Source organism: Monopterus albus, unplaced genomic scaffold, assembly GCF_001952655.1.
Source record: "Monopterus albus unplaced genomic scaffold, M_albus_1.0 scaffold87.1, whole genome shotgun sequence".
Lineage (NCBI taxonomy): Eukaryota > Metazoa > Chordata > Actinopteri > Synbranchiformes > Synbranchidae > Monopterus > Monopterus albus.
The window spans coordinates 979,981-992,939 of record NW_018127967.1 but is presented as its reverse complement, the minus strand read 5'-3'; the positions used below and the strand labels follow the sequence as shown (position 1 = coordinate 992,939).

General features: G+C 41.2%; 1 protein-coding gene across 2 annotated transcripts; it reads right to left on the bottom strand.

Annotated features, from left to right (window-relative positions):
- Positions 1–3,056: 3,056 nt before the first annotated feature.
- chchd1 (coiled-coil-helix-coiled-coil-helix domain containing 1) lies at positions 3,057–4,924 on the bottom strand. 2 transcript variants are annotated; one of them, XM_020607529.1, is made up of 4 exons: positions 4,732–4,924; positions 4,488–4,660; positions 3,658–3,776; positions 3,057–3,315 (listed from the first exon to the last, which is right to left on the bottom strand). In XM_020607529.1, exons 2-4 carry the CDS (start codon positions 4,624–4,626, stop codon positions 3,205–3,207), a joined length of 369 nt encoding a protein of 122 aa, XP_020463185.1. In that variant the 5' UTR covers positions 4,627–4,660; positions 4,732–4,924; the 3' UTR covers positions 3,057–3,204. The 2 variants fall into 2 exon arrangements, with proteins under 2 accessions (XP_020463185.1, XP_020463186.1); XM_020607530.1 differs by lacking the exon at positions 4,732–4,924 and having other exon boundaries at positions 4,488–4,720.
- Between the last annotated feature and the right edge of the window lie 8,035 nt (positions 4,925–12,959).

Below are 12,959 nucleotides of genomic sequence, written 5' to 3'. Positions count from 1 at the left end.
GAAACAGCACACAATTAAATAAATTCTAATAACCCATTAACAGGGGGTCCAACAAAAACAACAAAACTGCTTTCAAAGGCAGTCACTGAGTAGCTTTATAAATTGTTTACTGATCATTTTGGATGGACTGTATTAAGTAGATCAAGTAAAGTGATTGCAGTGTCAGTATTAAGCTGTGGCTAAACGCTATCACTGGAGACTCAGGTGTATTATTATTAGGCATTAATTGCTCTCTTGCATAGCTCCATAAGTTAACATCTGAAGTAATTGTTTACAGGTTTATTAAACGGTGTCAGGATTGTGTTGGCCAGAACAGACAACATAGCAACGGTGTATCTGCATTTGTCCTTACCAACTCGGGGGTGATAGTCCATGTCCAGTTGCCCAGCATAGACCTACAATATGTTCCAGTTCTATGTTTCTTGTTAAGCTAGGCTACAATCAATAGGTCCAGTTAGACAACATGTTTCTCTCACAGCTGTGACTAAGAGGTGCAGAGGTTTGGGTGGCGGATGTAACGTGTCAACTGTCTCATTCTGTTGCCTGCAGTTTGCATCTGTTCACAGAGCTGCAGTCCTCATGCTTTCATTAACTTTAACCACCTGCCTGACCCTTACTATGATATTTTGCTATAAAATCCACTAAAAAGCACACAAATAGAGAAGTCAGTAATGCAAAATAACTCAAACTATTATAGCTGTGTATTCATGAAAGCCTGCCATTCATAAGAACAGGATCTCAGGGTCTTTAATGTGATCATTTATATCTAAAAAAGGCTGATTTCTATAGATAACACAGATAATTAGATGCGTGTTTAACTGAAGAGATACTGCATTGTTTAAATAAAAAGAAACTGTTTTATTTATTAGACCTCATGTCAGCACTGGGAGCTGTCTGTAGTCTGACCTGTTACACAGCCTCGCAGCATCACTTTACCCTCCACACTGGGCTTTTCTGTCATGTCACTTTGGGATTAAAAAGGTAATGTATTTATTGATTAGCAGATGGTAGCACCATCAGTGTTTTTTTTTTTGTTTTAATAGGTTTTATATGTATAATTGTTTTGGTATAGCCATAATTGGCAAATTAAATATTTCCTTCACGGTCAGACACCAGGAGCTGATGGGATACAGTATCAGCATGCCTGTAGTCTCCACATCATCCCCTTAATATCACCCACCTCAACTGAGGCGGAAAGTAACTTAGCTCATTTACTGAAGTATTGCACTTAAGTACAGTTTTTATGTATTTATACTTAGTGTAGAAATATTTCCCCACATTTCTGAGGCAAATATTAAACTTTTACTCTGCTAGATTTATCTGGATAAATGTAGTTACTTTTCAGAATCAGATGAATAAGCCCAAATACAGCATAATCATAAACGTTTGTTGAACCTGGGTGGAAAATGATTCCCAGCAGTTCTTTAAATTATAATTATTAAAATCAAAACAGCACATAGGATAGTTAAAATGAATTCCATATACACAGTATGCAACTATAAAGTGATGTACATAATAATGCATTCATACTTTTACATTTGGTACTTCAAGTATATTTTGATGCAAATACTGTTGTACTTTTACTTAAGTACCATTTTGAATGCAGGAGTTTTATTTGTACCAGAGTATTTTTACACTGTGGGATCAGTACTTTTACTAATATAAAGGATCCGAGTACTTCTTCCACTCCACTGATATGCAACATCTGTGGTGTGATGGGAGTTGAAGTGTGGGACTGTAGCTCATATATGTGACTTTTGTACAGTATGTGTTTTGATACTTTGAGCAAAAAGTGTTTGATTATTTTGAGCACAAAAGGCAAAGCTTTACAATTTAGATAAACATTTATGCCACACAGTACACACCATGACCTTTCCCCTCTGATGCCGGCCTCAGGTTAAATTAGTCACTTAACCCCACTAGTGGCACAGATTTAAAAACAGCAAAACTGTCCCTCAAATTCCATCAAACGCTTTTGTTGCCATGGCCTGAGGACGTAAACCTCTCGTTTTGTGAGAGGTGACCATCGGTTTCATTGTCCCCTTTTAAACGTAGGCTGCTTATTCACTTTTAGATGCAGGAGTGAACAAGCAGCCTTAAACTTTTAAACGTAGGCTGCTTATTCACTTGGGCATGCAGGAGTGAACAAGCAGCCTTAAGTGTATGTGAGAGTGACACGGTGATTACTGCGGGCTGTGGTGGTGTTTCCTTTGTGCTGTAGATGCTTAGGAGGAAGTGATAAGCAGGGCGGGGAAATGCTTGTTAATGGCGGGCAGATAAACGAGGACACAGCAAAATACCATATTCTGGCAATGGTCCAAACATGACACAACCCCGCCGTCCAAGACAAAACATAAAGCCAAATCCACACCTACCACATCATTAACATGTCAATATCTCTGCCTGAAATAAATGTACTGCAAGAAAACCCAGGATGAAACTAGAACATGGGAAAGAATTCCAAAGGGAGGCAGGTGGTTAATAAAGAATAAAGCATCAAAGGATCAGTCCAACTGCAGACATGCTCCTTTCCAGTCCAAGCTTAGCAAAAAGACTGGAATTATTAACTAAATGACTGATTCGGACACGATTGGAAACAGAACCCTTCACAGTCCATAACGTCGTAGGAAAATACAGTTTCAATCCATTCAGGAAGGTCATCTTTGCTTACTGGTAATCTGTGTAAGCCTGTCTGTCTGATAGGCAGAAATGACTTCATCATCTGCTAACCACGATCTGAGCTTCCACAGGAATGATGAGGCATCGAAGCACTCAGAGACAACAGCGAGCTCCCGGCCAGGAGTCATGAAACCTAAGAAGAGTAATTCCATCACATCCACAAATAACATCTCTGTAATGAATGAAACCACTCTGCTAAATTGAATTGAGACAAAATGCCAGCATTTTCATCAGAGCCAAATTAGGACACTGGCAGAAAGCCATAAAATGCACCATGCTGTGAATATAAATGCGATACCATTATAGAAAACCGGTCAGCAATATGAAATGATTGAATAACCTATGGAAACCTGATGCTGTGAAGGAGGAGTACAGTGTTGAAATCACACTTTTCAGTGTTGTGCTTTATTCTTTTGTGACATCATCTTAATGTGATGAAACCCAATTCCAACACTCAGTCCAGTGGCCTCTTCTTCACCTTCATATGTCAAGTCCATATACCAAATTCATTACAAAGTTAGTATGTTAGATCTCAGTGCGCAAATTGGGAAATCTCTTCAGCAGGGTGTTGGCTAGTTTTGGGGGTAGACGTTCTCCCTGGAGGTTGGTCGGTTCAGATTTATTCTTCATAGCAGCCTGTGAAAGAGAATATATGTTTATTAAAATGAAACCATGAACGTTTTGCACATTGGCAGCCCAAAACAATGCTAAACAACTATTACTGTCAGTAAGAAAAACAATGCACTCGCAGTTAACAGCTGAGATCTGATTATCTGAATTTGCATGCATTTGCCATCTTGCCATATAGTTTACAGATGTAAGAAGATTAATATTGTGATCATTTTTCCCATCAATATTGCCAAGCCCTAGTGTGTGAAAACTATTTTGTCTGTGATACTTCCTGTATGTGTTTTTCCCAGTGTACACTGGGAAAGAAAGGTTTTTTTGCGTGTGACTTCAGGACCTATGTGAACATACCTGTGCCTTTTCCACACAAGTGTAGAAGGTGTTTATCTCATTAGAGCACAGACCATCTACAAAGTTGTTGTCCTTCCAACAGGCCATGAGGAGTGACATCTCTGGGACACAGGTGGCCTCTGCAGAGAAAAACGTTGTTTAGCCTTTGATCCAATCTATTTTAGTACCCAACATAAGCAGCAGTATCTTAACAAGCTGCAGGATGTCTATGGTTTAAGCTCGTGGCTGCAGATTTCAATGTATTTTATTAAATGTTGCTATGACTCTTCTGTAGATAATAAACATTAAATCTGCTGTCATGGAGATCTCACAATATGCATGTCTGGTGTCATTTTGTAAAAACACAGATGAATAAGCTGATCCAGGATGGAGACTGTCAGACATTAACTGTGAGTAGAAGCTGTTGGTGTTTATGTCCGCATGGGGACTGTTGAGAATACTAATAATACAGAAATAACTGGTATTATCCTTTATTGTTAATCACTACACACATTGGAGCAGGATAAGCAGCAGAAAATGGATGGATGCATGGTTAGGCTGCTAAAATCACACACGCTTACCATGAAATAAACCAGTAGCTACACAGTATCTGACTGTCTATGGTCACAGCACCAGGTTTACATACTGCCCAACCCTGGTTACTACTATGTACAATCCTCAAATCCTCCACAGTGTGTTGGTTTGACGCATCTGAATGTCCCGGACCGGGACATGTCCGGTGGCATGTTGCTGAGCAGCCTTTGCTGTATCTCGCTGCTGATGACCTTATCAAGTCTCCCTCCATTCAGGCTCAGTAAGAACAATGAGCGACCTTCAGTCTGTATTCTTACCTCCTTTCTTGGGTTTGCGGTTGCCTACAGCATCTTTCAGAACCAGGGCCTTGTTAGGTTTCAGTACTGGCTTTCCGTTCTGTTTGCTGAGCAGCCTCCCGACCTTCTCCTGGATCTGGATGCCCCCCTGCGCCGCCATGTCACCTCATAAACCCGTGCCTGTTTCTCACTACCTCTGCCTGAGCTCAGCGGAGAGCTGTGACGATAGATGGAAGAACTGTGTATCAACAAAATGTCTCACTACCTCTGCCTGAGCTCAGCGGACAACTGTGACGATAGATGGACGAACTGTGTATCAACAAAATGCGTGAAAAACCCTCTTCTCTCCTGTGTCTCGTTGCTTCCTTGATATCATCTAAGCAGCGCCATGTAAGAAGTACTTCAGTGTCGTAAAGCCCAGTGTCGTAAATTGGTGCCGTGCACCGATTACTGCGACATTCAGGTGCTGTCGTGAATTCTCAACACTTCGGAGCATGAGTAATCCGAAGGTAAAAAGGGTAACACGAAATCATATGATATTAGAGCATGCTGTACTACTGCAACTAGCACATTTGTTATTATTGTCCCGAAAGCTCAAGATTTCCTCTGTGGCAGCTGTTTTATAATAATTTCATTCCCTGCACCTAACTGGCCCCAAAGTATTTCTGTGGATGAATGGTATAAATTTGACAAAGTTTAATAAATATTTGGCTGCGCTGAATCATTTTTGTGTCTGTTAAGTGTTAATTTTGACCAAATATGAATGTCCCCACTTCTGTGAGGAAGAAACGATCCATCCATTATCTATACGCCTTTTTCCTGAACAGGGTTGTGGGGGGGCTGAAGCCAATCCCAGCTGAAACTGGGCGAGAGGCGGGGTCCACCCTGGCCAGTCCATCACAGGGCTGACCAACTGGCCCCCTACACACACACACACACTCCTGTGGGCAATTTAGAGTCACCAATCAACCTAAGCTGCATGTCTTTGGACTGTGGGAGGAAGCCGGAGTAGCCAGAGAGAACCCACACAGGTACAGGGAGAACATGCAAACCCCCTACAGAAAGGCATCGGGTTGGCAGGGGCTCGAACCTGGAACCTTCTCAGACTAATGCCAGTTACAGCCCAATTATATTGATTGTACTCATATATTTTAGATCACTGCACATGTGCTACCACTGGTGGTGATAAAGAAAGGTTGTGTTCACTTTCCAGTGGAAAATAACGATTTGCTGTGTGATCTTGAGGCACTTGCCCTATGGCTACATGTCATACAGGGGGAATGCGGGGCAAGTCATAACATCATCCTGTTTTGAGGGCATGTACAGTGATACACCATTAGATTTGGGGCCATGTCAAATGAGATCAGGTTCAGCTTTATAACATGAGCTTGCAAAGAAAACAACACACCCACACACTGACACTATTTTGCTCACATTTCAGTCTGTTCAAAGAGATGTATAAAAAAACAAAATTCACATCATGTGAAGAAACACCTGAATTGATCAAAGGTTAAGGGCACAGTTAGCTGCTCTCCAAACAGTGTATATATTGTATTTATGCCAGGTATTCCACCTTCTTCCCACGCAGGTTAGGTTAGTTGGTGACTGCCTGTAGGTGTGAATGTGAGTGTGAGTGAGTGTCTCTGTGTGGTTAACCTGTGGCAACCATATATACATACATATATATATATGTATATATGTATATATATACAGTATATTAACCTATGATCAGAAAAGACGTTCCTGTTCCATATCTATTCACTGTTTCATTTGTGTTGTGTGCACACAGTCTCTATGGGGAAATTGTTCAGTGAGAAAGAGGCACTTCTTCCAAGCATGGTTAAGTGACTAGTATATGCTATTAGAACAGCTTGTTGGATAGTGATGCAGCTTTTGAAACCCTTCTAAGACATGTTGGTCTTGACCTGGGACTTACTGACTGTCAGGCAGCAGTTGTTTAACAGCTACATAGCAACATGGTCATTCTTTGAGAGTGCTGTGTGTATTCACCTGCCTTTTTCTAGAGTTTTGTTTTCTGAAAAGAGCTGCCAGCTGCAACCAAATCCACAGACACATACTGTATGCACTCTATTTGAATAAAATCCCTCAGTTGGGAACTGTTTGCATTGACCTTCTGTCCTCAGGTTTCCAGGGGTGAATATAGGCTGCTGGCACATTCCTGTCTGCCTGGATGCCGTGTGGCGTTCTCTGTGTCTCTGCATGTTCTTTACCCGAAGGAAATGTGCTGTACACAGGTGTCTCTGTGAGAAGGTTGGCTTTGATTCTGCGCCAGAATAATGTCATCCACTTTGATGTGACACATCTCAGTCCTCACTTGGCACATACATATGGCGCTCTTTTCTTTTTGACATGAGCTGGATGTGTATGTGACAGCAGAGCTTCAATGTGCTTCAACATATGCTCGCAGTGGAAAGGAGAGAACAGAAGCCTGAGCTGAACTTTAAACCTTCAAGACCTTGGACACACACACACTCACACACACACACACAGACACACACAGAACAATCGGAGTAGTCTTATTGTTTTGTGAAGATTCAAGGGGACTGATAAATCACACTGACAAGTGTTTAAGTGCTCTTTCAGATTGCTGATAAAGCATTTGACCCTTTCCCATTAACCACCCCTCCCCCCGCAGACACTCACATTTTACACATTTCTGCAATAAAATGCACACAAAATAATACATTGCTGAAAACCGAAACATACAATGAAAACAAGCACAGGTAATTATTTTCCAGGTAAGGTTCTAGTCAATGTCTAAAAGGTTAAAAACTTTATAGGTTTTTTATATTAAATATGTTTTTATCTGATGTTATATCAGTGTCTTCTCAAGTAAGCCTTCCCAAAAACCTAACTTCTGTCTGCCTCTCCTCCACCTTTCTCTCCTCCACCTTTCTCTCCTCTGTTTTCTTGATCTGCAGGATTCAGCACCTCAGCTGTGTTGTACTCGGTGATTGGCGACTCGTTTGTCGATGCACACAGCTGAGGAGCATCCCACTGATTAGGTTTCCTCCTTATTTATACCTCTGGTAGACGCTCCGCCTGGGCCGGATCATTGCGACATATAACGGACTATACTTAAAGTAAGTTATACAAAGGTTGTGTTTGACCCGCATTTGTTAGACGTGTGTAAGATGCTACGCTGACAGTCTCTGTGCGTTTTGGCTTGACCTTATCACGCTAATTATGCGGTTAGCAACACAGAAATACGTGCTTTGTCTTCCACGCTGACAGTCTCTGTGCTGTGGATTACATTGTTTACGTTGGTTCTTTTTGTTCCCTTTTTTGTACTAGCACCTGGGTCAGCCATCTTGAGTCCAACCCCAGTTCTCCCTCACCCTCCTGGTGAGGGGGACTAAACCATAACAACTTCAGTACTATGGTTTGAGAAGACACATTAAATGATATCTGACTCTTTCCAGAACATGAGAGAGAAGATTTTCCTAACACAGTTATGAAGTGATCGACAAGCAGCAGCTGCTGATGAGTCAGGTTCCAACTCATTTAAAATATGTCTGTGTAGTTATTACATAGTTTTGATAGGTCTTATGTAAACAAAGAAAATGATTGTGCCTGCCACTGTGTCTCTTAGTCACCACCCAACATGAAATACAAGCAGGCAGACACAGCTCTGAGCATGTTGGGGGTTAGCAACAGTAATAGGGGGTGTGATAAATGAGGTATGCTGACTGACTGGAGTTTAATAGCCAAAAAAGTCTGGTAAGAACCAATGTTTTCTTTAGTACAATATCACTAACTACTAAAAAAATGACAAAACTAATAGGTTTCCTGATAACTCAAACCCTTGAACTAGGTAAGGAAAAGCATCTGATGATGAATCTAAAACATTTTGTAAAAGTGATGTTTCAGCATTGTCTTTCAGTCACATATTAAGTTACAACCTAACCCTGGGTGGTGTCATTATCCTTTCCATTTCTCAGCTTCTTTTCCTCCTGCAGATGGAAGGTTTCAGTTTATTCGTAAAGCACCAAACCACAATAAATGTAATCTCAGGACACTTTACAAAGGAAGGTCTAGACATTACTATTAATATTATAGAGGAAAACCCAACAAATCTCCCTTCAGTGAACACTTGGCGGCAGCGGAGAGGAATCAGATGTCACTTCTGGACACAGTGGAAGCAGGATGTGTATACATATCTGCAGAAGACGACCAGGGTGGATCAGGCTGTAAAACATTCTTTCCCAGGACAGGGTTGACTAGCACTGATGTATTCTTATGTTTGCAATTATCAAGTCAAGCCAAGATTTTTATTTGCCATTTATGCATAGACAGACAGTCTAGGCATATAGGAATTCCTGTGCAGCTCTCCTTTGGAGTCAGGTAAGGAGTCCAAAGCCAGAAAGAACACTCAGTCTTAAAATAAAAAGTTACATAAAGGTGACAAATGTTTTCAGTCTTCAGTGATACAGTATCTGACAGTTTAACCAAATCAAATTATTTATTGGTCAATATTTGTTTTTTAAGAGAAACAGATTGCATAAACATTTTTATGAGGATTCCTGCAGTTGGCTCTTAGAAAGCTGTGTACCTGTAGGTGACATTACAGAAACTAAAGGCAAAACCTGTAAAGATGAGTGTAGTGTGCTCTGATCCAAAATGGCGCCAGTGTCTGTGGCTGGCCGTCTGTCCCTTCTATGTGTGGTCTGTGTTTTTATGCTTCTGACTTTTTCTTTTCGATGTGCCTCATCTATGCTGGTGTATGATTGTCTTGCTCTCTTGATTATCAAGTCTTCAATGGAGAAACAGTGTATTTTTGAGCCAGGGGAAAACCTGGATGATCTTCAGCTTTTCCTGTCATTGGCTCCAGCGTGCTTCCGACACCTGCCCTGCCAGCTGGTGATTAGCTCTTTGCGACGGAGGTAAACCGCCCTATTCTGTGTGGGCAGTTTATTGTCCTCCTACAATAAGGGTTTTAGACAGTAGTTTTTGGAGTTTCTACTGGAAATTTTTGTAAACTGATAAAATCCTACTTCTTGGTGACTTTAGTGTTCATGTGTGTTGTCCTGATTCCATAGGGAAGGACTTCTTGAATCTTTATGAATCTCTTTTAATCTAACACAGTCATGCTCTGGACTTGGTGCTGTTCTCTGGACTCTCTGTCACTGTCAGACTTGTGACACAAGGATCTCTGAGCACCTGGCCATTTTATTTGCTATTCTGATACCTTATTCTACTACTAAACCCTCTCTGTCTGTTAAGCAACATTGCATAATAACCTTTTCTACAGTGGACCAGTTCTTTATGGCTTTTAAAGCCTCAGCTCTCTATTTGACAATCATAAGTCTGTGGATGAATCATTGTCACTGTTTTATTAATCCTGTACTGAGACTTTAGACTCTTAGATTCCTTTTGGATCTTAAAAAACCAAAGCTAAATATGAACCTTGGCTTAATGATAACACTCATGGACTGAGATGTTCTTGCAGATGTGCTGAACATCACTGGAATAAAGACCATCTTCAGGTATCTTTGGATATTTTAAGAGTCTTGTCACTTATCAGTGCTGTTAAGTTTGCTAGAGCACAATATTTTTCCAATATTGTTGCTACTAACTGCCATAACCCAAACATATTATTTAGAACTATAAATGCTGCTATGAACCCCTGTAATACTGTCTGGTCTGACCCATCCTCTGTGACTAAGTTTCTTTTTCAGTTTTTTTGTTGATTAAAATTGTTGCTCTGCTGGGCGCTGCTACAGCCTCTGTTTTCCACCTGCACTGAAGACCTGAAGAAGTGGTGAGACAAACTTTTGAAGTTTCTTTTTCAGTTTTTTTGTTGATAAAATTAAAATCAGGTGTCAGGTTGGTCAGAGTCTTGTCTTGCTCTGCTGGGTGCTGCCGTTTTAGATCTGTACTGTCTGATGTTGTTCAACATTTAAAGCCAGTTCATTGTCCATTAGACTGCTTATTATCTGTTTTACTTAAGAAAGACTTTAGTGCCATTGGCCCAACTATTCTTCCAATTTTAAATGATGTCTGATTTCTGGCACTGTCCCCATATCATTTAAACGCCTGGTGTAGACACGTCAGTTTGATCTGATGTCAGACCAATTCCTAAATTACCTTTCTTGTCTAAGGTTTGAGAATTTGGTGGCTGGGAGAGCTGAGTAGATCCAGAGAAGCGGTCTGTAGATAATAGTATTTTTTTTAAATATTTCAATCTGGTTTCAAAACTTGTCGCTGCACTGAGTATATGATATAGCCCTCATGGTCACCACATCTCAAAATCTTATGGAATGACCAGTTATTTTCAGAGTGCTCTTTCATCAGCACCATAACAAAGAAATAGGTTGTGGAAGAATCTTGTTCATTCCTCACTTCGGAACCTCGGGCAAGGAAAACTGAAGCTGTTCTGGAGACCCATAGTGGAACAGCATCTTAACACTTCACAACAGGGTTTTATTAGCCAGCTGTATATGTGACATTTCTGTATTACAAAGAGAGAACTATGACTGGTGTAAGAAGCACAACAAATAAAACAACGATCATAGGGGCCTAAATAAAACAACGATCAAAGGGGCCTGGAGACTGAACTGGCAGGGTATAAATAGGGAGGAGAGTGATAAGGTGCAGCTGGTGATAATCAAGGGAAGTGGGGCAGGTGTGTTAGATAGTGTAATCAGGGAAGCAAAACTAGAGTGAGGACAAGGAAGAGAGGAAGGTGCAGCCGGGCAAACCTGACACAATGTCTCTGTGGTTGCCTGGAATGGAGATACAACACACAGCCACACAGTGCCGCAACCAGAATAAAAAATATGAAACAAGGTTGTAAAAAATAAGCATTTGCACACAAGCAAAACAGATACAAGGAGGGGTCTTTAAAAACTTCAACATATTCTACACATTATATTTATAGTGTCTCACCTATCACTGCATGATGTAAAATATTATTTCATGGATTAGAAGCCGACCATAGGTTAGATTTAATAGCATAAATCTTCCATGAGAGAGTGTGTTTGGCTGCCTGTTCTTTAGAAATGAATAATGTAGGTCTGAGGCACAGTGATGGGAATACATCTATGATAAAACTGGTCATGCTGATATACTGTAGATTATGAACTGGCCTCAAGCATTTTATGAAGAAAGGCCTTATGAGATACAGTATAAACTATTAACTGGTTATCTGATTTTACTGCTGTGGCTGGTCCTGGTGGCCCACCTAGTCTAACTCATTTTCTTTCAGAAACCTTAAAGTTTCACAACCTAAATTTGTCTTACAGACCGATATTACTGTTTCTCCTGCTCTTGTGGATAAGGACCTGTTTGGTGCTGAGAACAGACTGAGATCGAGGAATGCCTTTCAGCATCTCAGCTTTGCCTTGTTTGTGTTTCTGCCTCTTCAGCTGTAGCATGACCTTTAACACCCCACCCCTTGTTTGCTGCACTTGCCTATTCAGAGCTGCAGAACCAAACTCAGCCTTGACAGCCCACTGCAAATGTCTATGTTTACATATGCAGCCAGTGGGCTGCTGTGCTGGGTCACTGCTGTTTTATTAGCTCTGACTTCTTCTTTACAGGCCAGACAAGCCTCAGCTGCTGCAGACAAAGATCTTGGCAAAGCTCTGTCTCCTCCCAACCACAAACAAATAGCAACTGTTTTAGTTCCCCATCTGAATCCTTTCTTTCCCCATTTTGGCTGATAATTATAGGGAGGGCTTTGCAGTGTGTGCTGATCTGGTGTGAACACTGTATTTGGTATCCTAAGAATCATTGCTCCATCGAGTTGACAATTCAGTTTGGGGAGTGTTTGCTAAGCATCTGTATGCTAAAACAACATCAGGGCAAGCCTCGCTCTAAATGCACCTCAGTTTTACATAATTCACTTCAATAGTAGTTTGTAATACAACCTAGAATTTACAGTATAATTTTGCTGTATGAATTATCTCCCAATTGATCTTGGCAAAGCTCTGTCTCCTCCCAACCACAAACAAATAGCAACTGTTTTAGTTCCCCATCTGAATCCTTTCTTTCCCCATTTTGGCTGATAATTATAACCCTTTTCCACTGCAGGAAAAAAAAAAGCATAAAGTAACAAGTAATCATCTTTACAGCCTCTGTTTTCCACCTGCACTGAGGACCTGAAGAAGTGGTGAGACAATGTTGGGGATGCTCGACACTATGATGAGCGAGCGGGGAAAAAGACAGACCCAGATAGTTGGCTTCGGTGCAAGCAGTGATATTCATTTACACAGTGAAACAGTGCAATGAGAAGTGGAGAGGTAGTTAGTGGTAACCGGGTGTCGATCAGCGGTGGGAGAGAAAAAAAAACATATGCAGTCTATGGAGTGGTGAATGATGACAGACCGGGCTGTGGACGCTGGGGTCACTCCTGGATAGGTCGGGGTTGAGGTGATGATGACTGCGGAGACAGGAGCATGGAACAAACAATTAAAGGAGACTGTGCATCAACCTGTATGGTGGTGGCTGGGCGGGCTGAGCAGATCCCAG